Below are 25,791 nucleotides of genomic sequence, written 5' to 3' on the forward strand. Positions count from 1 at the left end.
TTTCTGCTAATGGGAGCAGGGCCAGACCCTTTTTCTGTGAGAGCTTAGGTTACTGTAACTTCTTTAAATCACAATTGATACATAAAATCCATGAAACTTTCACATATTGAATAATGTGGTTTTAAATACTCTTAATTCACGTTGCATTCATGATCTGAAAAACAGTGAGGAAAGGAATAAACATTCTTTTCAAATAGTTTTTCAAGATAAATGTCAGTGTGTTTTCTTAATTGTTGGCAGAAATTGTTACAGAAGGGTAGAGGGAGAAAGGAAATTTGTAAAGTTAATGTTCACATAAAACCATAAAAGGGCAAAATGTCACATATTTTACATGGAAATGTAATGTTGCCAGTCGAAAACCCCTTGAAACTGAAGTACTTTGTTATGGATGTCAGGCATAATTGAGGCTACAGCTGCAAAATGAACCTTTCCTTAGTACAGCCACCGAGAAATTCCTTTACATTTATGCATATATTTCCAAATGAAATAGAGCATTGTGAGTTAATGCTTTCCATTTTGTAAATACAGTGGAAACAATGTGAAATTTTATGGCAATTTGTATTAATTACACTCTTGAAAACAATGTTGTTCTGTTTGGGTTTATGATCTAATTTAGATAAAATTTCGGCCAAGTTATATGTGCTGGGCCAGAGCAAGCATGAAAGGTAGAACAGAACATAAAGAATCCATCTGATTATGGGCAATAATGAGGTTCCTTATCATCTTAAGGAGTGGCTATTCTTGGTCCCAGCAGCATTTCTTATCCAGAAGACAATCCAAGGTTGGGGTGGGAAGGAGAAGAGTCACAGTGCTCTTCTTTCTGCCCCTTTGCAGGAACAGATTGAGCCAAAGACAAGTGTTAGTAACAGGAGCCACATGGAGGCAGAAGGTGCAGAAGATGCAGAAGCTGAGCTCAGTAGGGCTGGCTGTAATTCACTTCCCTGCTGGGGGACTGCAGTTTCTCTGCTGGTGTGAGCTCTTACACACTTGGCTTACTTAAGTCCACATTTACATAGATAGTTGTGCCATATAGCAGCAGAGACATCTCAGCTATTCAGACTTCTTAATGTCTGCACAGAGCTTTATGGTTCTTCATGGTTTGTCTCCCTTACCTTAAATTTCACAGACAAAAAAGGCAAGGTGAATGAAAATTTGCATCTTTTTTCCTTCTGATTTTTATCATTTTAGTTCCTTGCCACCAGCCGTGCCTGTTTACCTGAAGACATAAATGTTATGAAAGAAAAATATTTTGCTTCTTTTCCAGACTATTGCCCATTACTTAAAGAGTAAAAAACTGCTCTGAATTGTCAACTCTCCATGAAAAAGTTTCAACAAAATATGAAATGTTTTCTTCCCTAAGTGATAGTGGAGACTGCCGGGTTTGTCCTCCTGTAATGCCTTCTTAAATAGATCTGAAAAAGCTGTAAGTGGCTTTGCTGAGTTAATGTGTATGTATCTTTGAGCTGGATTGGACTCATGACCAAAATGAAAAGAGGCACAAATTGTTAACTTCAGCACTAATACATATTCATGTAGATAACTTGTCAGCTGCAAATTGACCATAAAAATTACATCTGCAAGTGTAACTCAGTCCCATTTGACATTCACAGGGTGTGTAAAATATGCATTAGGCATTCACTTTGTTACTAGTAGGCACCACACCAAGTGGAAATAGCAAGTAACCCCCACAAAGAGATACTGCATTGGATTTTATCCTTCAAAGCCATGGTCCTAAACTAGAGAAACATCTTACATTACTGTTGTTTGCTTCCTCCTTTGTGCTACTGTTGTTTGTGAAACATGCTTACCTTGCACAGCACTGGATGTTAGTTGTAACACAATTAATTTGTTGCTGACACCAGGTTTCTCCTTCCATGTGTCTTGATCAACAATATCTTCCCTTTGCCAAGTGTTTGTAGTCCTGTTGTTCATACTGAGATCAGCCCATGGAGGCTGGCTGTTAAGAAAGGCTGGTGGAACATTCACAGTCCAGAACTGATGTTTCAGATGTTTTCAGATGTTTCTGAGCTCTGCCTGTTCGCAGGCTGAGCCTTCGCAGTTGGATAACCACGAGTCGCCTCCAGTGCAGGAAAGGCCATGTGTATGTCCAAGTACAGTGCTTCCTTTGCTTCTTTAAATTAAAAAAACAGAGTAGGATGCAGCTGTCCAGTTGGCCCAAAATACTTTGAAACTACCAGTAATTGCTCTTGTGCAAAAGACTTGTGTTCTGCATCACTGCACTGATATATTTGAGTATATTGCCTTTTACATGCTCTACTACCTCAGAGTTACTGTTTAATTAAACTTTTATTTACATTTTGTTAATGTTATTTAGGATTAATATACCCTTATTTTCATTTCTAATTTAGTTTTTGTTTATTTGTGTTTGGGGGCTTCTGCTAGTAACTGTTTTCTCCCCTCTCAGGTTTCCTTTACTCTTCTCTAGCAGATTTTTAATTTCTGATCTGTTTCACTTTAGAGTTACCTTTGCAAAAACCACATCATGAGCGATCAGGTTAAAATTGTTATTTCTCCTGGAAGAGAAAAGTAGAGATTAATTGTTTTTGTGTGTCTCTACAGTCAGTGAAGGTGACAGTGCCTCTCCAGAAGAGGTTCCAGTGTTCCTGGAGACTAAAGATGACACTTTTCAAGGCTTGAGTGCCTAGGATTTATGTCTATCTCATGTGATTGAGAACCAGTCCTTAGTGTTTGTCTGACAGAGAAGCAGCTAGCTGATAAATATATGCAATAACATTCATCTCATCTGGATTCATTCATCCAGATCAAGGACATGGAGAATTTGCAAAGTCCATGTGAGATCAGTAAATAAAATCTTTTCCAAGAGCAATGCAGGGTTGTACCTCAACAGATTTTCTTGTGGAGCTTGTGATCTGTGTTTTTGAAGGATTTTACACCTCTCAGAGGGGATTAAAGTGAATTAGAGGGTAAGATTGTAGACTTAAGTGACCTGTGAGCTCTCTGTTTTTCATTTTTAGTAGTAACTGATGGAGGCTTCTTAGATGCAAAACACCTCAGAAACTTAGATGCCTCGATAATGTTATGGATAGACAGAAAAATCAAATTCATTGTATTATTGGGATACTTTGTTCCACTCTTATCTGATGAAAATACATTAATGGTTCTGGGCTCAGGTGCCTGGCTCTTCCACAAAGCACTATAGCCATGAAAATCCACAAGCTGGCTCCTTCCCCTCCTCTTGTTTCACCCTACAAGTATCTCCTGTGCTCTGCTTTGACAGAAGCACAATATTCCCACAATAAACAGCTTTTCATTTTGGTGACAAGAAGCTCTCCTGCTTGTGGGTTTGACCCCCATGGCAGAGATGGGTCTGGAAGGCAGATGTGTCAGACAGAGCTCCAAAAGTTTTGCTTTGCTCTGAGAACTGGGAACTAGACAACAATAACCATTTCACTGTGTGATATTTACTTGACATTTGTCTTGATTTGTAGATGATATTCCTGTGTCCTTCATAGAGATCTCTCTTCCCTGTCTCTCTACACAGTCAGAAAAAATAAATTAATTCTCAGTGTGTTTGGCCTTGCCAGAGGCTTGTCCTCTTGCTTGTCTTTTGTAATATGTGTCTCGTCATATCATTAGAGTAATGAACCAGTTTTCAAATCCCCTGATTTCTATTTCAGCTTGCCAGTTAAATTACCTTACTAGGACAAATCATGTAATAGCAGGCATTTCTGTTTTCTTAGCTGAGAAATGGGTAATACCTCATCAGGCACTCGGGTAAAAAAAAAATCGGAGTAATGAAAAGATTGTCTCCAACAGAAGTCATAAGAGGGGAGGTGTGTCCAGCTCTCTCCACCATTGAGCTTGCCAGTATTTCCTTGCAGCCACCAGCTTATAGGTTGGATGGCCCTTCTGCCCTGAGGCTCTGTTTAGCAAAGCTGTTGGAGGCAAAGCAATGTTTTAGCTTTCCTCTGCATGGGAAGCAGCAGACCTGCAAATTCTTTCTGCCTGTATGTAAAAAGATTGTTCTGTATTCATTCCATCTTTCCTAAGTACCCAAACTCTCATGTGCTGCATACATGCAAGCAATGAGGAAATTTAGATCCACATTTAAAAGCAGCATGAAAATACATTACATCATTACCTAGCTCCTTTAAACCAAATCAATGCTGGGAAATAAAAGCCTCTTGAAATAATGTGGAAAGCACATAAATTTACCACCTGGTAGTTTGGATTTTCAATAAAGGGACTTTCATGGAAACTGGGTCCAATGTTACCAGGAAAGTACTGGAAACACACACATCTCATTCAAGCACGTATGGCTTGTAACTGCTTCAGTATGGAGTTCAGCTCATGTCTAGTACTTGGTACTGATCATGCTCCTGGTAGGACAGCTGGGATAGTTCAATACATGACTACACAGCCAGAATCTCAGTACCTACTCCACCATCTCTGTGCTGCCTACTGGGACTGGTTCCTGACTCATGCATCTGTCAAACTTGTCTGGGAATTGCTTGGAAGAATTGTAGTTGGCAGGGACCACGAGCACACTGGAGAGTGTGATAACTACTGAGTGGTAGTTGTCTGCCAGTGTGCCTCATCCTGGTTTAGCTCACTAGTTTAGACAGAGCTGTTGCAGCCATACAGGCAACACACTGCTGGAAGGAGCTGCTGAACCCACCTTGGGTCCCAGCCTGGTGCATTTCTCAGGTCTGATTTGAATTCAGCAATGAGTGAACCTGGAGCAGGGCCAGTCTCCGGAATTGTCTGGAGGAGGCAGGACTGTAGCACAAGGCATTAGCCAGGAAAGGCTGTAATGCAGAAGGCAAGTCCTGGTGTTGTATCAAAACTCCCCTCCAGCTTCCCACATGCAGAACACAGTGCTGCTGAAGCAGGATTGTTGAAAGATGCATTGGAATGGATAAGGAGAACTGTAGTTGAGTTGCTCTGTGTATTTTCACTATGCAAGCAGCTTCCAGACTTGGCATGTCCCTGTCATGGACACCAGTTCTTAACCAGTAATCAGAAATATTTCTTGACTCATGCAGTCTGTGTTTACAAGAAACATAAAAATAAATTTCAGATTCCATGCTCCACTTGAGATGGCTTGAACTGATTTCCAGCTAGTGTTTGGGTTCAGAGTGACTCATTAGGTTATAAATTATACAGCTTGTCAGCAGTCTTTTTTCCTACCAGCTCTGCAGCACTTGCCAGGGACACTGTCCAGCCTTCAGGTCTCTGCTGGGGAATATGTTTTTACTTCCTGCCAGAGTTTTGCTATTCTGCCTCTGCAGTAAATACCAGAAACCAAATGGACTTCCTTCATGAAAGCAGTGGTAGTGTTGTGTTTTTACAGAAACTCTGATAGAGGCCAGTTTGATCTCATCTCAGAATCTTTTGTTCCAGCACACTAGTGGTGCTGAGCCATTGGAATCTCCTGTGAATGCTGATGTGGGAGCAATCTCACACCCTTTTGCTGCACTGGCATTTCCTAGTGAACTATAACACTTCCAGGTGGCAAACAAAATCTTGCTGCCAACATGCTCTTCTAATGCTTAGTTTTTAATACCAAAGTAACAATTACTAGATACCAGTTTTCTTCTAAGAAATGTAAGTCAACACACTTTGCGTCAACAAATAAATACTGAAATAGCCATACCAAAGAGCGCATAAGTAATGCACACCAGTAATTCTGTTTACACCTGCCACCTAAGTAATTATTTTAATTGTGTACTCCTAAATACCACATTTTGTGGTACAATCTGCTTTTCAACTGTTTGAATTGAGTCCTGGTTCTGATTTCCAAGTTTCTGAATATCCACTTTAGTACCCTGGACAGGATTTCTCATCTTAGTCTGCTAAGGTTTCCCCTAGATGTTGTTAATTGCAGCATACTTTCTTGGCTCACATAAAAAGCATTTCTGAAATTTGAGGTTGTTTCCACAGTGTTATTTACTATGGACTCACAAAACACACTGAGTTAAAAACTGAGATACTGCTTTTCCTGAAAATCAGTTCAAGCTTTTATCCCATCATTGCCTGACTTGCAGCCACATAGTCTTTCTGAGCAACACAGAAGATAGTGCCTCCTTGTTCCAAGACATTAGGAACTGATGCTTTTATCAGATGATTTTTCCCACTTCAGAAGAATTTCTGTGGACTGCTATAAAATCATTTGAGAAAAATGGAATCTTTATGTTTCTTGGCTCCATACCAAAAAAAAATTAGGCCTTTCTTTTATTTTGCCGCTAAGAGAGTTCTAGCTGGACATTTGATTAAGAAAACTTGCTAGAGAAGCTTGGTGATTGGATTATACATCTGAAAAATGCAAATGAAGAGAATGCATCTGTATTTGAAAGGAATGGCTAGCATCTTTCCTTGGTTCCTTCAGGTTATTTATGTACTAATTTTGTGAGCTGTCAAGCTCAGCAAGTATCCAGCATTTGACTTAGACAAATTTGTATCTTCTTTAAAAACTGTTACTTTTAGGCTGTGTGGTTTTAATGAGAGGGGGAAGTTCTAGGTCTCATTTTTCTAATAGGCCAGAATTAGAAGCATGTGATGATAAGAATTCAAAGTAAATTGAATTAATTGACTGAAAGCTCTTTTTGACAATGGTATACAAGGGAACATAAAATACTTTCTTCTGTTTGCAGGAATAGACAATCTCTATGAGAGGGCTCTTCACATCCGCAAACTCCTCCTTACTTTGCCCAGGTCGGTCCTTATAGTGATGAGATACCTCTTCGCCTTCCTCAATCAGTAAGTACTTACCCTAAGCATTGCAGCTTTATCTGCCTTCCTCTGCTGCTGTTGAAGTTCTTGGGGTTTATTCATACTCTATGTAGAATCCACATTTAAGCTCCATTTAACACAAAAGATAATCTTCTAATTGGCAGTGGAAATACAATGAAGACGCTGGATTCCATTCAAATTAAAATTCCATTTGTCCAGAATTGAACAAGACAGATTAAAGTGTTTTCTGAAATGGAGAGTGCAGTCTACAGTATTAAAGCTGGCAACAAAATAAGCCAATGAGAAAAATAACAAATGCAAACTGTAGCTACATTAAAACTAGTTTATGCAATTTAAAAATGCATTTCTTTTCCTTATCTCAAGCTGATTTCTCCTGATGGGAAAAAACCCCAATATATTCAATCAATACAGGCTCTACAAGCTACCTGTTTGATTCTAGGTACTGCTAGGGTGAGACTTTGTCTTGCTGCTTCTGTTCTCTGGTAAAAGGAGTATTAGTATAGAGAGCACACATCCCCTGTGTATGCTTTGATTTAGAGTAGCTTGTTTCTCACACTGCAAAACACAGACTGGAAGGAGGGTAGTGTGAGAGGGAAAGTGGTGTTCATGTCTTCATCATCCCAGAAAAAACTTCTTTCTGTAAGAGAAAATGAAATTAACTGTGTTTTTTCCTCCAGTCCTTCATGGCCCTCTCTGGTTTTGCTGACCGTAATGGTTTCACAGAAAATTTGCTTATGTGCACTTTGCCCTGATTCTAACTTTCCTCTTTCTACTGTAAATTTGTCTTTTTCCTGTTTATCTGTTTTCATACCAACTTTTTCCTCTTTTTTTCCTAAATTTGCCCTTTGCTGATTCATTCGGTCTTTTTGACCTTCCCCATTTCATCCAGCCTGTCTGTTCCTATAGAAACAGGGTCTTTTGCAGCCAGGTTATTTGTTCATGCCTGTAGTCACAGCTGTTCCTGTTTCCTTTCTTCTAGCAATTTCTGAACCACTTTCAAGAAGTATGTAAGAGAGGGGCAGAGATCTAAAGTTTTATGAAAATAACTGTTCATTTGAAACTGAATCCATCCCCCCAAAATTACACCATGAAATGTCTTAAAAGCTTACATCGCAGCTTCTCCTCTGCAGAGACATACAGATCGACCAGAGCTCTATAGGGTTGTACTTGTTATGGGATCATGTTAGCTACATCTGTGCCCTCTACAGGAGTGCAGTTTGGAAAGCAGGTTAAATACCTTACTGCCTCCAAATTGATCCTGGTGCATCCACATGAAAACTATTCCCATTATTTGACTTCCTGCAAATCCCATTCTGCTTTTTGCATATGCAGTTATGCCTGCTTGGCCACATGAAGTTATCAGGTCTCATGGCAGACCTAACCTGGTGTTAGGTCTGCCTCCCACACAACACTCCAAAGTTAGATCAAGTTGCTCAAGGCTTTGGCCAATCAAGAACCTCCAATGGCAGCAACTCCACAGCCTCTCCAGGCAATCAGTCCCAGTACTAGGTCACTGTTATAGAAAAGAAATTTTTTTCCCTCCTTTCATAGGAATATCCCTTGCTATGTCTGTTGCCTCTCATCTCTTTGCACCTGTGTCTGTCTTGCTTTTGTTAATAATCTTATATATAGTAGGAGATTGCAGCTAAATTCTCCAGTAACCTTCTTATACAAAGCCTGAACAAACCCAGATCTCTTCTTTAGATTATAATTCATATGCTTCAGCTCCTCAACCATCTCTGTAGTAGTCCTTTTCTGGGCTTGTACCAGTTTATCAGTCTCTGGAAATTAACCACAGAACCTCATGCGTAACTTCACAAGCACCAATTGGAAAAGGAATAATTAATTCACTTAACCTACTGGCTTTTCTTAATATAGCCACAAATGCTGTGGAATGATTTCTACCCCATGGGCAGGACTTTGCATTCATCCTTGTTGAACTTGATTGAATTCCCATTTCTCCATTCCTCCATCTTTTCAAGATCCTTCTAAATGGTAGCTCTGTGTCTGATCTTTGGCACATTTACTGCTCCCTTCCCAGTATGGCATCACCTGTAAGTTGGCTGAGTGTGCATTCCATCCCCTTGTGTAGGTTGTTCATGGAGATGCTAAACAGTGCCAGCCTTGCTATTGAGCCCTGAGGAGCACTGCTTATTAACAGCCATCAGCAGAACTTCACATTTCACGATGCTTGTTGCAATCTTTTTTTTTCAGTTTTGCATGTATAAAGTCTGAACCACCTGATAAATCAGAAGAACAAGGTGTCTCAAATTAACACACAGGACAGGACAGTAAATCATGGCATAAGAAAGGGGCAAACATGATTAATTTTAAGAGCTAGTTATGAGGATAGTCATGTAAAAGGTTTGCCTCATGCATATTTATTCATTAAACATGGAAAACCCTTGCTAAAATTCCCTTTCTAGAGAAAGGACATGGTATGTATTTGAACACAGCATGGTGTATTTGAACAACATGGTGTTGTATTTGAACACAATTTGATATCAGAATTCCTATGCTGCTTCAGAGTGCAGGACATCATAGTGTAGGGCATCCCAGCACTTTAGGTTCTACTTGACTGGCCTTACATAGAACCATTCAAAAGCCAGTTTTTACAGTAAAAATGTCAATGTTTTTAAACAAGGGAATAGATAGCAACTTCTCATTTAAATTTGAAAACTAGTAACATTGCATTTTCTGGAAGAAAGGAGAGCTTGCAAAAATTGATTAATAAGAACAATGAAAGCCTATTGTTTGGACATTTCCATAATTAAACTGTTGTGGGAGTTTGTGGGTAGAAGGCAAGGTGCTTAGGAATTTTAGTCTGCATGGTAAAAACAGCAACCAAAGTCACAAGAGCTCTTGCAAGATCCAGGAACTTAGTTGCTTTCAGAAGACAATTCTGTGTGCCTAAGTTGTGTAGCCAGGTGTTGAAAGAGATGCATCAGGCTCCAAGGAGAAATGTATACCCCCTTTGCATCCAGTTCCCTTGGAGCATTGATGAGCTAGAAGCAGCAGCAGTTGATGATAGCCCATTAAGTCAGCATACACTCAACGTCGTAGCATGGGAGCACATGTTCATATACATAAATATATATGTGGTATCAACTCACTTTATAGCGTATATAACCTTTTGAAGAAATCTTGGTTTTTTGTTCCGTTACTTTATGTGGGATTGTCAATGACAACAGGAAATCTCTAAGTTGTGATCTGCAGTTTTCAAAATAAGGTTAGTCACTGTGGAAAAGTCAGTTTTCCTTGATTTTTCTGTTATAACAGCCTTTCACAGTACAGTGATGAAAACATGATGGACCCGTACAACTTGGCCATTTGTTTTGGGCCAACCCTGATGCCTGTTCCAGACATACAAGACCAGGTGTCTTGTCAGGCACATGTGAATGAGATAATCAAAACTATCATCATCCATCATGAGGCTATTTTTCCAGATGTGAAAGAACTTGATGGACCAGTGTATGAAAAATGCATGGCTGGAGATGACTATTGGTAAGTCAGAACATTATCCTTCTATCTCCTAAACAAAATCATTAGGCTGGTTAGAAGTGTGAAGATAAATGAGAAGACCATTTTGGTCCACACAGTAAAGTGTTACATATGAAAAAGTGAAGCAAAGGCAACTATGATAATGTTTCCTACAATATTTTGTGGAGGAAGCTGCTTTCTGTTCAGACAGAGATAGAATTCTGGGTGTACAGAGCATACAGGCAGGTAGGAAATTGTTTCTTTGGCTGTGAACCACCTTAAACAATTTCAGCTTATGATGCCTGCTCCTTTTCTTTGTTGTGCTTCAACTGGGCAGGTAGCTAAATACAAACAGGCTATCACTCTTCCTGCAGTGGGATGGGGGAGAGAATTGGTGAAAAAAAGTAAAATTCATGTCTTGAAATGAAGACAGTTTAATAGGACAGAAAAGAAAGGGCAAATAACAATAATTAGAATATGCAGAACAGGTGATGCACAATACAGTTTCTCATCATCACTGATGGATGCCCAGCCAGTGCCCAAGCTGCAGCCCCTGACCAGCTTTGTCCCGTGTTTATATACTGAATGTGACACCACGTGGTCTGGAATAACCATTTGGTTGTTTGGGATCAGATGTCCTGGCTGTGTCTCCTTCCAGCTTCTTGTGCCCCCAAGTCTACTTGCGGGTGTGGTGGGTTGCTCAGGGTAAACACTGCTCAGAAGCAACTAAAACATCAGTGTGTTACCAACATTATTCTCATCCTAAATACAAAATACAGCTCTGTACCAGCTACATGGAAGAAAATTAATTCTCTCCCAGCTAAAACCAGGACACTCCCTTGACAGCAAAAGCACACACTTTTTATTTATAAAGTAATCAAATGTTCTGAGGGCTTCTTAATGTCAGAATTTGGTTTCAAGGAAACGCATATAGGCTTCTTTATAAATTATGTATTCATAGAGCACTAGGATAATTATGTTGCACATAACTTTGTAACATTATAAGAATAATTTTAAATAATCTCATGGAGGTGGCATATTTTTGATGTATGTGGTTTCTCTCTACTTGCCTCCAGTGACAGCCCATACAGTGAGCATGGTACCTTAGAGGAGGGGGACCAGGATGCCAGTACAGAGCCCCACACCAGTGAAGATGGTGAGTCTGTTACTTTACTGTGCCTTTGATGGGGGTAAGTTCTACAGGTGTTCCAGGCAGGAGACCTTCTTCCTTTCCTAACTGTGTCATATTTGAAAGAAGGAAATTTCAGTCCTGGTGTTCTGTAGCACATCTTTAATCTCTGTTTGTGTGCTTTCGCACTCTTGATTCATCTGTGTTTAACCAGCTGTTTCCTTGTTCTCTCCTGGTTTGCCCAGTCACAGGAAGGGCAAGAGAGAAGCTATTTCAGTCAGCACATATTATTTTCTGACATAATGTTACATTTTTAGTGACTCTTTTGTCTACAAAAACTAAACTTGTCAAAAGTGTGCCCTTAAATATTGCAGCTAGAGGATATCTGCCATTGAAGCTCTATTTTTATATGAATTTAAAAGCTGTTGTCTCTAAAGTATTTATACAACTGAAAAACATCTGTGTACCCCCCACAGTGAAACTTTTGAGCAGTAATAATTTTCCGTAAATATCAATCACATATACTTCTGGGTATGAGAGATATCCATGAAAAAATTTACACAACTTTATTATATTAATTCTTTTTATCTAGGTCATAAATGTATATTCAACTGTGACAGTTTGACCATCCTTCAGATGTCCCTCACAGTAACTTCTGCCGAGTTTCAAGCACATTTAACAGATAGAAAAGGATTCTCAAAATTGAGAGCTTACTGCCTATCTGGCCAGCAGGCAACCCAGACAGAGCAACCAGCACATGTGCACTTAGCAGCAGTAGAAACAAAAGCTTCCCATTGTCCCTTGCAGAGGATGTGTGGAGGAAGGAAGAGGAAAAGACAGAGCAGAGGAGAGGGGAGGAAAAGAGCTACAGCAGAAAAGGATTTTTTTTTTTTTTAATAATGTCATAAGGGATACTGTTTAGGAGCTGGGACAATTGCTGTAGGGAAGGGAAACCGGAAGGTGTATGTATAGGAAACCTGGCTACACTGGTCCCATTGCACACAGAGCAAAGTAAACAATAGTTCCACTGTAGCTGTGCCCGTCTGCTTTGTCACGTACACAGGCTGTCAGTGACAGATTGTCTGTCTCTTCCCCTTTGCCAAGGTGAGGAGGGGCAGGCAGAGTCTGTCAGTGCAGCTGTTTGGAGAGGAGGGACATTTGGGTGGGCAGACATTACAGAAGCGGGGAAAATTGAGAGTAGGAGACAAATTGTGATCTGCCTGGGTGTATAGCCATGCCTGTGCAGTAGGGAGTACCAACACTTCTACAAGGCTGGCTGTGCACGGGTTCCTCTTGACCAGCTCTGTACAACTAAACCTACCATCTTTCTGCAACACATCTCTTCTAAGCAGTGTGAATAAACTCATAGTTGCACCTTATTTTCCAAGACAGTATAGCTATACTTTAGAAGAACTATTTCTTCCATTGGATCTATGAAACAAGAGTGGAAGCTGAGGAAGTCTGCCTGTCTCTCATTTAGAGCACAACTGAAGTGTAGATGACACACCAGTTCAATATATTGGGTCTTCAAACGGAGAGACAAAGGCACAAATGAACATGGAGAAGAATTGCAGCTTTTCAGCAGCCATCAAAGCCATGCCTAGGGAAGATGAACATATCAGCAGGATACAGAGGAGCAGGACTGTGGCATCGCATGATGCATCATTATTACTTGTGTTGTGACTGTCACCGGGGAAGACAAACCCTGATGAGAATGCCTGTCACCAAGACAAGTTCTGTTAAAAGATTTAACTGCTCAAGGCATGGGTTTTTGTTCACCAGATCACCCAGTTGTTTAATTCTAGTTGCCTCATCACACTTTTTAATTAATTCAGTGCCAAAAGGAAGCGGACATCTGTGTTTACCGAGAAATAATTGTTAGCACAAAAATATTTGTAAGCTAGATAAATACTGCTGCAAAGTTGAAGATTAAGCCTGGATCACACACAAAAACTGTTCATTTTTGATTCCCAACCTGCAAGCTCTAACCCATTTTTTTCCATGAATATGGCTTTCTGTGGTAATAGCACATTTTTCTAATGTAGGTTACAGACTTTACATTAAATGAACTCACTCTCTCTTTGCACATACATTCATGTGTTTGTGCTCTGGACTGTTCCTTTTAAAAAGTAAAAAGTATTATTTACACCAGATATGAGAATAGGTGAAAAATTTTCAGTTCTCTTACTGGACTTCATAAGAGTCACTGATGGACACATAGTGGATAACAAAAACACTTCTCCTATAGAGTCTGGAGTATTTTGGGGGGTTAATGTGATTGATTCATTGATTATAAGCCAGATGCATCACTGCCAGCTGAATGTGGAGAGAGAGAAAGGGAGGTGTCACATTTGTTGCTGTATTGATCAGACCCGTGGTACTTATATGGCTCCCTCTGTTAGGACACAGAAGAAGCAGATTCTTTAAATGCTAAAGGTTTTTTTCATGTTGAAAATCTGATTGGTTTATGCTAACATATTGTACACATATGTAAAGACCAAGCTGCCTACCCCACATGAATTACAGGGTCATTGAAACATAATCCAGAGGTTACAATCAAAACCAAAATTATTTATTTTATTTACTGTTGTTATAAAGTTAAACTGCAAGTGGCTCTCTCTGTGCCTACTAGAAAAAACTCATCTGTAGGTGCTGTGTCAGTAGTGCTAGAAATGTTCATTGCAATTTAGAAAACAACAAGACTTTAAAAATTATATTATTATCCACAGAGGTAAAATGCAGTAGATTGCAGGGGAAAAAGACCAGCACATATAAATGAGCATATAAATATTTAATAACTGCTTTATTTAAAGCATATAAATTGTTTTGGGATTTTTCCCCTAAGTTTACAGGTGTTCCTGTATTTCTGTTGATCACTGGAAAGGGAAGCAGGAAAGAAAAGGAGCTGCATTTTTCTGTGGTGTTTTCAGGCTTTTTTAGATATACTGAAAGTATCCTGATAAGGGAAACATATGAGTTTTTCCTTTCTCCTCAATCTGGAAATGAAATTTAATTTGTGAAGTTCAGAACATTTGTATTCAAGCTGAGACACAAAAAAAAACAACATGTAATTTTGCTGCAGACAAACCTTTACCTGAAAATGTCTCTGCAGTAAAGATTCAAAGGACGTTGTTCATGTTTTACTGAAACAGCTGTTAGCATACTTCCTTTACCTTCAAATTGATGGAGATTTTTTATTCTTGTTGGAATCATATGGTAAAGAATTACTAGATCTGTTTGCAAAGGAAGTAAACATTTCCTGAGGAAGTTAGACAGATTGAGTTCTCCTAGGAAAACATACGTAAAATTAATACCATACTCTCCATAGATATCTCATAAACTTAGAATAAAACTTTAGCTAGTATTTCTGCTGAAAACAAAACTTACAGACTGTACATTGTTGTTCCCAACACATAGTCATTTTCTTGCTCTTTAGTTGTGCATGCTGTGATCGACAACTTTGCCAATTTCTGTTTTGTCAACACCTTGCAACAGTTCTTTGCTTTTGCACTTCCCAGAGAGAACTGCTGTCCTGAGGACAGGAGTTTGAAATTACAAAACCACTCTATTCTCTGATGGGAAGCAGAAGATAAAGAAATAAGGAGATTGCATCTTCCTGGGAGTTCGAGGATATACTTTATTCCCAACAGGCAGGGTACACCTGGGAAAACTGAGGAAGTATAGAGCAGAGCAACAGCAATTCCTCTAGAAAAAGTGCAGGGGATGATGTCCCCTCATTTCCTTAGCTCCTTATGTTCTGAGGGCAGCCCAGGGCCAATTCAGTGCCATCACCTATGTAGGGAGGTTAGGTCTACATCTGTCACTCCAGTCTTAAAACTAGAACTAACATAAGTTCTTTTCTGCCCTTTCTGCTCTGCCAAGCAGCAGAAGTTTTCCCCACAGTTCTTCAGTTTGTCCTGATTTTTCCTTTCCATAGCATTTCTTGATTCACTGAAGATGATAGCTGGTGAGATACTTGTGCCATCAAAAAACTTCTTGGTATTTTAGCTGAATGCCCCCAGGTATGGACAGAGCACTGCAATTGCGCTTCCCTCTGAGCTGTCAGTTTTGCTGTTAGACATTCAGTACCGCACAGAATTTGAGTTACAGATCCCAAATTTAGCTTTCATTGCCTTATCTTTTTGAAATACCCATCTGTCATTCAGTAACCTTGATATTAAATGGCTTAACTTTCCAAAATTCATTTATGTCTAGGAGTAACTGTCATGGTACTTTGTTTTTCACTATTACAGCTTGACCTGTAACAAGGTGAATTACTATTTAAGTGCAGTCTCAGTACTGTTTGCTCTAGGAAAGTTATCTCTGTGTATAAAGAAACAAAAACACCCCTTTCACAGTAGGAAAACCTGTCTGAACTCATTTTTTGTGCTCTTCACGAAATCTGTGTGAAATCTACTGGGCACTCCTCCCTGAGGAGGTGGGATTTGTTTCCCAGGCAATCTGATGTACATGTCCAAAAGTCACATCCATTATGGGTACATTAACATTTCATACAGCTGGTTCCAGTGGGGCAACATTATTCAAACCTCTGAGAAAGTATGTGCGTCTTGCAGGTGATAGAAGGTTACAATAAAAAGGATTCTCATTGCACACAAGACTTAAATGACCACGATTCCACTGAGCAAGACAGAACTATTTCTATTTTAGTCCACTAATTTGTAAATAAAAAGACCTATATACTCAATTGTGGGATACTATATGTTCTGTTGCAGTTAGCAGAGAAACAGGGAATTCCATAGCCAATCAGTGTAGGGGTTTGTCCATCAATCCAGTAGTCATGAGCATTACCACTTAACTGCAAAGAATGTCTAAGGAAAATATGTGCAGGAAATTTGGTATTTTATGACTTACTGTAAAACTTTTTTGTTTGGTCGCCTTATTTTTTTTCACATTTTAAAGTATTGCCTGTTAGTGAGCCTGAGAGGCTTTATTTCTGAATTCTTGACCAACTCTACCATAACCCATAAATCAGCTGTATACTGAGAACAGAGTGTTTGTACAAATGTCTGCTCCTTTTCAATCCTACCTGATTCCAGTATTTCCTTCTTATAGCAAATTCCACAAGCAGTGTACATGATAGGAGAACTGTGTTCTTTTGTCAGTGTTACATTATTGTCATTTCACATTGCCATTTCATATTGCCCTCTTAAAGACAATGCAAGATAAACAGGCATTTTTGGATTTACCTCTTTTTATTTTCTGTGCCTTACAGTTGCTTTGTGGTATCTGCATTTTCTGTTAGAGACTGTAGGAATGACAGTGAAGTAGCATACCATAATATCACACCACCATTAGAAGTTTCAGAGTTTTCCTGAATGGTTCTTTCTGTGTCAACATTATAGTTTCTTCGCTTAAAAACATAATCCAAGAAACCCTTCAGCCCCACCCACCAGGGATTGCCAGTGAGCGAGACATTCATAGGGGCCATGATGTTTGTTATAAATTCTCATCAGGCTGAACAAAGACATTGGACACATATCAAGGAACTCCTAGGTTTTAATGTACAGTCACCATAACGTTGGCCACCAGTCCAATATTTAGACTCAAAAGTTATTGGCTAACACACCCTGAAATTTCTTACAACAGAGTTCCACAAGAGTGGAGGTGAACAAGCCCTTAATTTTGTACAGTAAACTTCAGTAAATTCTCAACTCCCGCAACACACAACCAAAGGTGCTGACTCACAAGTCACAGTAGGTTTGATATTCAGAGGTGCTGGCTCACAAACTCTTCCTTCCCATAACAAACTTCAAAGCAGAGTATGGGGTAGAATATTCTAGTTGTGCTTTGCCTATGCAAGGCGAGGGAGGAAAACAAAAAATAAAACCAGTGGTTAGATTGTGCATTGTTGCTGCCATGCTAGTGGTTCAGAGCAGGGGCTGTGAGACAAAGAAAGCAAAAAAGAGAAAGAGGAAGAAGACTAAAAGCAAAAAAGATAATATGGTCCTCTATAGCCATCCAGTAGGGATACATTTTCAGGAATGTATACTGTTATTGCTAGGTTCTTATTTGTATTTATACAATTGAAATAATTTCTGCCACCATACATTGCTTTTGTGTTTGTAACAATGAATTCTCCATATCACTGTATTCCATCTGTGTAAAATTTCTGGGTTAGTAACTTCTAAACATACTCCAGTTTGACACTGATAAGAACACTTAAAGTGACTGCAGAAGCAGCAAACCACAAGACAGTCTTCTGCAGGCTGGTCAAGTCATTAAAAAAAATGAGCTGCAAACTATAACCTCAATAAAGGTGCTGTCATTATGTTTTCACACTGTAGGACGAAGTTAATTTTAAAAAGACATTGCTGTGCAAAATGTTGTCGTAAAGGGACAGTGGCTTTTATTACCAGCCTAGTTCTTTAGGGAGTTACAACCTCAGCAATTTTAATTTGCACCAGACAGAAAGTTGCTATGCTAGTCATTAGCCCAGATGTTAATTTCCATCTAAATATTGCTCTAATTATGTAAAGAAGTTAGTTATTTCAGGGACTCTTGAGTTACTGGAATCATCAGAGGATTTGATTTTTAGACCTGTATTTTGCAGTTTTTTCTTTATGTTTTGAGACTTTGATGACGAAATTTAATCTGTTAGAGCTCAGGTGCTTTTGGTTTTATGCAGACAAAATAAGAGCTTGTTAAAATCACAGCATTTTGCTCGATGCCTGGGCAGAGCTGTGGCCATAGCTGCAGGGCCCCTTTGCTGACATCAGTAGGTCTCCATCCCAGTACAGGTTATGGATGGAACCTATTTCCAGCCTAAGGCTGCATTTACCAGCATTCTGACAGAGGATTATCCAGGGCTGCTGTAGCTAGTGTTTGGCTTCAGAAGACACCTCCCCTGCAAAAACCAGGGCAGCTTGGGATTTTGGAGCAGGCAGAGCTGCTTTAAGCAACTTGAAGCCACACAGGGACTGTCCCCGTGGTCTGGAGCCGTCTTGTCTCACTCCAGAAGGGCATTAAGGAAGTGAATTAAAGCATGAGGCTTTGGTGCTGTATAAAACACTAGGTTTCAGTAGGTCTGCATGCTTGTCACGTAAAAGACAGAATTCCATGGCCCAGTTAGCAGGGTATCCCTACTCATGCACAGGCTAATCTTGTCTTCCTTCCTTTGCCACTGCAGATTGTAAAAGCACTCCTATTTACTTTTCCCTTATCATGCTGGTTCCTTAGGCCTTTGATTATTCATCTGAGTTTGTTCTTTTTATTTTCAAAATTCTTTATTGCCTGGCCTCCATCCCGCTCTCCAGCCATGCAGGAGCCCTTCCAGCAGGAGGCAGAGGCCTCTCTCCCAAAGGCAGTTGTAACATTTGAGTATGCTGTTGTTTTCTACAGCTCCTGAAGCAGCCCAGATGTTTCACACCTGGGACACATATTGATTATGTTTGATTATGTTTCTTTGTAAGGAGCACATTGTAACCACTGCCTGAAGTCTGCCTTCCTTCAGCTGATCTCTGTCAGAATGAGCACTGTGAGAAAATGCAAAAAAATGGGGCTGATTGTCAAACCAGGACACTGAGGAAACCAAAATGAGCAATATGTAATCTGATATTTGTTGTTCTTCCCACCCAGAGTGTGAGCCCATAGAAGCTATTGCCAAGTTTGACTATGTTGGAAGATCTGCACGAGAGCTCTCTTTCAAGAAAGGAGCTTCCCTTCTGCTCTATCACCGAGCATCTGAAGACTGGTGGGAAGGAAGGCACAATGGGATTGATGGCCTTGTCCCTCACCAGTACATAGTGGTGCAGGATATGTAAGCAGTGTCTGGTGTGACTGGGTTCTTGGGAGGGTGTAAAGTCTGCAGTGCTTAGCAGTATTTGCCAAATGGGTCAGTGGTTTGAAGGGTCAGATAGATTAAACATTTGCCTTCTATGCAGGATACCTGTCTTTACTGCCCTGAATTGAAAGCTCAATCAAAAACTACTACTAGGCTAAGCTACTTATATGGATACATTCCCAGCATACCAGAGACAGATGCTACTGCACCTATTTTAATTTGACTATCTCTTTGTAGCAGATGCCGACTTTTAACTTCAGAATAGCAAGAGCTGGGGAAATGCAGCCCTGAGCTCTTGTTTTGCAGTATTAGGCACGTGCTTTGCCAAGGATGACAAAGTTCTTCACGGAACACTCAAAGTGTAAAGAGCTCAGCAAATAGAGGGATTATAAACAATTTTGGGAAATGTGCAAGGGCTGCAGTGCATTTATAACATGACTGCTTTTCTTAAGGGGTTTAAAATCTGAGAATGCCATGGTGCTCTCACTCACTGACTTCTTATCTCACCACCTGTGTTCTGTTCAGGGATGATACTTTCTCAGACACACTGAGCCAAAAAGCAGACAGTGAGGCCAGCAGTGGACCCATAACTGAGGACAAGTCATCGTCAAAGGATATGAACTCTCCTACTGACCGTCACTCAGATGTGTATTTAGGAAGGTAAGCTTCAGCATAACATGTTTTCAGTAGTCCTGCTCACAGCTCAGCTAGCACAGTAATTACACCTCCACATGCCTATGCTGGGTCACTAGAGTTTGTTCCGCTTCTCCACTGGTGCAGGCAAAGAAAGAGATCGGAACCTCCACCTCCCCTAAGACGCCCAGGCAGGAGCAGTGACGGCCACTGCCCGGTACACCCACCTCACCCTCTCTCCAACTCGGCCATGGAGCTGGGCTCCCCCAGCCTGGCAACTCACTGCAGTCCCAGAGCCCTCCTTCAGAACCGCAACCTCAACGCCGACAGCCCTGAACGGCGGCGCAGGCCTGGCCACGGCAGCCTCACTAACATCAGCAGGCACGATTCACTGAAGAAGATCGATAGCCCTCCCATTAGAAGGTCTACATCTTCTGGTCAGTACACAGGTTTCAATGACCATAAACCACTGGACCCAGAGTCAATAGCTCAGGTTTGTATCTTTTTTGTTTATGGCACTGTCTGATTTTCTGAGCAGCAAATCCCACTTGAATAGCACAGCACAGAGCACGTGCATTGGAGGAAGGTATGTGCTGGAGAACATCCTACTTGGCTTTCCAAACAGTGTGTGTGAAAGAAAATGCATTAAGCAATCTTGAATAGAAAAAAAAAGAAGCACAAAGGGGAGCAAACATTGCAGAAACAATAAAAAGAAATTATTTCCCATTACACTGTAATGAAATTGCCTCTGCCATACAGAACACTAGGACAGTATTACAATAGCTACATACATCACTGTGCTCTGTTGAAGGCTGGCCTATTCTGACTTGCATGTAATTAGTGTTCAGTTATGCCTCAGTATTGTGGTAAGCAGAAAAGTGCTCTGACTGGCTAGTAGTGACCATTGCCATTCAAGGCAGAGATTTACAGTCCAGGGTCTTGTGGATTTTATAATTTTCATACAGTTCATACCGTGTGTTGATTTGCTGCATGTAGTAAAACCTCATGTGCAGGATGTCACAGCTATATAAATTGTGGGCCATCTTACACCTGTGTGAACAGTCACCAGTCTCATTCTTGTCAGTGAAGAGAATGGAGTAGGAAGTACCCTGATCATCAGATTGGTCTGTTGTACTGAGCTGGTAACAGCTCTTGAGTAAATAGATACCTCTGTCTTCAGAACTCACTTTTGGTCTATGTAGGGTAACATGATTACTAGGAGCACCCTGAGGGTCCTCTATGATTGCAAACACACTTTAAAATAATGCTGGCACTCATGTTTTAAAATTTAATGTACTAATAATGCTTGCTTTCAAACTCTGCTTCCAGTGAGGAATAGAAGGGACTGACATGCTTCAGTCAGAATCCATGTATTAGGGTTAGAAAGTGCAAGTGTTTTTATGGTTTTATTTTCTTCTAAGCTATTAATTTACTTTCCTGGAACACTGCTGGTTGGCTTAAGAGATCTCTTTTTTATGCCTAGACTAGAACCCAAACTTGGATTAAACTATGTGAAAGTCAGTGTGAGCAGGCAGGGAGCACAAGATATTTTAAGCTTAGTTGTATCTCAACCAATGAGAAGCAGTAAACTAGTATCTTGGTGCATTCTTTTAGCCTTCAGGCCTGAGATCGTGATGAAGAAAATAGTTTTTCTTAGGTATGCATACTGACCAATATCTTACAGATTTTTTCTGTTTAAGATTTAACTTGGTGAAACAAGAGAGGAGAAGAGCTGATAGGCACACAAACTTTGTTTTCTTAGAAAACTAGATTTTGTAACCCATGTGAGGGAATAAAGGCCCTGAACACTGAAGCTTTAGATGAGCGGAGCAGTTAGCTAAGAGTGAGCAAATGGACTAAAATCTTTACAGCTGTCAGTACCCAAGAGATGACACAAATATTCACAACTAAAATATTGCTATGCAAAAATCAGTTGTCTTGACAATCACTTCATAAATGGCTTGCAGATTTTGGTGTAACAGCTTTTTATTGATTCTCTTATATGAACAAGGTTAAATGTTGTAATGTCTATCCAAAGCTGCCATGTTGTCAATCGTAATGTCTTTCAAATAAATCTGGTGGAAATTGATTTTAGCACTATCATAACTGTTAAGAGGATAGTTGGTGAATTAATTAATGTGTTTCCTTACCCCTCTGGCATTCAGTAGCAACATGAATTACATGCTGCTCTCTCCTGTGCTCTGACCCAGGACATCGAGGAGACAATGAACACAGCGCTGAACGAGCTCCGTGAGCTGGAGCGGCAGAGCTCGGCCAAACACGCCCCTGACGTCGTGTTGGACACCTTGGAGCAAATGAAGAACACCCCCACCCCTGCCACCTCGACAGAGTCGCTCAGCCCTCTCCACAGCGTTGTTTTAAGGAGCTCCGAGCCTCAGATCCGCCGTAGCACTAGTTCTTCCAGTGACACCATGAGTACTTTCAAGCCCATGGTGGCCCCTAGAATGGGAGTGCAGCTGAAACCTCCTGCTCTTAGGCCAAAACCTATTGTTCTTCCAAAAACGAATCCTAGCGTAGGGCCTTCTCCTCCTTCCCAGGGTCCAGCCGACAAATCTTGCACAATGTAGGCAGCTCGGCCACCCATAGCGCCAAGCTGGGGTGTGCTAGGGAAAGAGATGGATTAACAATAGAAGTCAGGGCTCTGTAACATCATTTGTTCATGTTTGTAACTGGAGAGGCTTTGTTTTTCAGTGTTTTTGAATGTATTGTCTGAAAGTAGCTACATTAACATGGGCATTTGTATTTTGTATGGTTTCAATTAAATGAAAAACTGGACAATTGTGCACAGTTTTAAAAAACAAACATAGACTTACTTGAAAACTTGATGCTGCACCATTTGTAATAAAACCAACACCGATCACAAACAGCTTGCCACGTTGTACCATACTTCACAGTCTTACTGTAGCTATATAACAGATCCTGCACAAAACTAAGGGGTGGGAGGGGGTTCAGGGGACATGGAGCCTCTCATTTCTGGGTCACCAAACCAAATCTCAAGCAGGTTAGTAAGAACTGAAATTTAGCATGTGAGGATTATGTGTCTGTGTGGAATGTCTAAGTCATCTCAGGCCACATTTCTTATTTAAGACACAAGAAAAAAAATCACCAAACCCTCACCCTTGTTGGCAGTCTCGCTAGAGGCAAGCGCTGGATGAAGTTGGAGATCACATTGCTCTCACTAATACAAAGCAGCATTCCAGGACACAGCTAAAGCACATCTCCAGGATAGTATTTAGAAACTCCTTTTGCTGCCCTCTGTAATAGTGTACCTTCTTCCATGAAGTTAGACCTTCATTCCCTGATACCACATTTTTTACAAAAGCTGAATTTGTTTGAAGTTCACAGAAGCCAGACTCTGGGGAGTGCGTGAACCTGTTGGTCCGTTAGGGAGCATGAGGGGCTATTAAAGGGATCAACTAGGCAGTAATTCAGAAAAGGATCCCATTGCCTTTATTGCTCAGTGTCCAATTAAGGACATGATTTGGGTTGCAATAGTCCAAGTTTCGAGCTGATCCAGCCGTGCTGACTGCCGTGCACAGCACAAATGCTCAGTTGTGCTGACAGCAGCAGGACAGGGACTCTGAAGAGGGACTACCCCCTGCCAGTGGTGCAGGGGTCACTCACAGGACAAGCAGCTGAGTTTCTACTGCCTAGATTCAAGCTGACTAAAGTTTTCCATAACCCTTTTCTTCTCCAGTTCCCCTTTTTTTTTAATGACAGAAATCAGTACCTTTCTTATGTCTGCGTGAGTGGCAACTGCCAACTTTGCTTAGCGCTCTGTTGCTAAACTTCGTTAGGCATGAGCTAAACCTACAGATGTTTTGCACATTCAACAGTAAGCCATAATACTCTTTCTGTGAACATATTTTCAAACATCCAATCTATAAAAGACGTTTCAATGAACTAAATCGGGAAAAAAAAATCACTTGGGGTCCACCTACAGAAGTACAACTGGCTGTAATTAAGATCTGTTTTTCCACATATTCTGTAAGATCTCACTTTTGGAAAGCTTGAAATTGCACAACTCAGTATAAATAAACAATTGAGTTTGGGAGGAGAAGAGTAGTGAGAAAATTTGACAGAAATAATTGCTGAGGTGACAGGACTAATTTCCTGTTGTCATTTAGGAACAATTTATTCCTGATTTACACCTTCTAGACAAGTGATGCAATGTGAAGCTCCAGGTGTGAGAAGTACCCCATGAACTGCCTCTGAGCCCCAAACTATTGCTGGTATTTGCAAACACTTTTCAATTCAGTCAGAGGCTTACATGCATCTAGGTTAGAGGCAAAGTCTTAATCCCCCACAGTGGGCTGTGCAGCATGGGTCGGCAAACCTCCATCCTTGTCAAATGTACTGCCTGGCCCTAATGCCAGCCCAGAGCCCTAGCCAGGCCAGCCCCACCCTGCAGACCAGTGCTGGTCTGCTCACTTGTCTGGGACCAGAAGTTTTTTTAAGTAGTTCCCCAGTTTACTAGACTCAGTGGAACAAAACTGGAATTTCAGCTTTCATTTACATACAGTTTTTGTCTAGCATTTTTAAATTAACCCACCTGGCACAATTGAGATGGTTACCTGTATCTTTAAATTGCATAGGGAATTTTGTATGTTTAAATAACTGTACTGGACTCCATAATGCTTTTATTAGAAATTGTTTAGCAAAAGAAAATATTAGAAACAGTGCATTTAGTGAATGCATCCACTTAGTGCATTCACACAGTTAATGTGTAGTTTGATGGTTATTATAGATACTTTAAAGCATAGTAAGTGGATATGTAACAGGAAAGACTGCTACATCTACAGGCGTACTAAAGGGTAACTCCTGCACACCTAATCCAATCAGTATTGTCCTTTACTGTCAAGTTTGATGAATTGCAGTACTGGTAGCTTCCTGCTTGTTGACTGTTACCTACTTGTGTCAATGTACATCTGTAGTATGTACATGTGAAAGTGCCTTTAAATTTTAGAGGAGCTTTAGCTTTGCTCTTGTACTGTTGCATTTCCATTGCATCCTTTCCTGTTTTGTGTATGGCTGCATTCCCATTGCATTCCTTCCACTCTTGAAGATCAAATAAAAACATGGAAAATCCACAGTTCTGGAAGAGAAATGTACTGTTAATCTGTTGTGACAATGCACTTTTATGTATAGTACTGTACATTTTTGGCATGTACCATTACAAGCTTCAGTATACATTCAAGTTTGTTCCTCATAGTGTATCTTTATAATAAAGAAGATAGTTCTGTCTGTGTGTGTAGTTTTGCTGGGGAAACCACCATATCTTCCAACATGGATTGTGATGACGTCCCACATAAGGGAGCATCCAGCACACCAGCATCCCCCAGCTACCCACACCCCACACTGCATCAAGAGCTATGACTTTCTTGGCCTGAAGAAGCACTTGTTCCTGGAAAGTTCCTAGCCTAAGTTAAAAGTCCCTTGTATCTAAAGACCTCCTCACAAAAAGCCACCAACTTCACGTAGTTCTGCCTGAGAACCCATCAAGAGTAGTCAGTCGTGCTCATAGTGGCTGAGGAAACCCCCTGCTGCCCACTTGGCAAAAATCACCCTGCCACCCCGCCTCCTGCTCCCCACAGGAAAACGGGGAGGAAAACACTCCAGCTTACATATTTTAAAAATAGAGTGAAAAGAATTTTAAAAGGGACATATCTTAAAATGGGGATATCTCCTGAATCAAAAGAAGAGAGAGATGCTGTCAGGCTGGGAGGGGGTGGATGGAGCGTCACAGTTAAGGGTCATCTTCAGTGACCTTATGTCTGAGAAGTGGTGGCAGTACACACCCTCCCAGCTGGCTCCAGGAACCAGGGGGTCTGATTGTCAGGCTGATAGCTGCAGAGAGATATTGTGCCTTACATGGATCAGATGCTGTCAAAGTCATTTCCTGGGCTTGGACTACAGATGCCCAAATAGTTTTGCCATGCTTTCCCTGCTTAGATGTTTAGGGGCAGAAGAGCTATTTGGAAATGCATTCTCA

The 25,791-nt window shown here is 40.6% G+C and overlaps 1 protein-coding gene across 4 annotated transcripts in view; it reads left to right on the top strand.

Moving 5' to 3' along the window:
• The window catches only part of SRGAP1 (SLIT-ROBO Rho GTPase activating protein 1), a 138,825-nt gene extending 113,782 nt beyond the window's left edge, over positions 1–25,043 (top strand). For all 4 annotated transcript variants that reach the window (XM_021547435.4, XM_021547432.4, XM_085568630.1 and 1 more), the window contains 7 exons: positions 6,636–6,741; positions 10,015–10,239; positions 11,292–11,371; positions 18,941–19,121; positions 19,671–19,805; positions 19,926–20,271; positions 21,989–25,043. In XM_021547435.4, coding sequence (XP_021403110.3) covers positions 6,636–6,741; positions 10,015–10,239; positions 11,292–11,371; positions 18,941–19,121; positions 19,671–19,805; positions 19,926–20,271; positions 21,989–22,366 — 1,451 coding nt within the window. In that variant the 3' untranslated portion in view covers positions 22,367–25,043. The remainder of the gene's footprint in view (positions 1–6,635; positions 6,742–10,014; positions 10,240–11,291; positions 11,372–18,940; positions 19,122–19,670; positions 19,806–19,925; positions 20,272–21,988) is intronic.
• Positions 25,044–25,791: the final 748 nt, after the last annotated feature.

The sequence above is a fragment of the Lonchura striata genome, chromosome 1A, assembly GCF_050655825.1.
Source record: "Lonchura striata isolate lonStrDom1 chromosome 1A, ASM5065582v1, whole genome shotgun sequence".
NCBI lineage: Eukaryota > Metazoa > Chordata > Aves > Passeriformes > Estrildidae > Lonchura > Lonchura striata.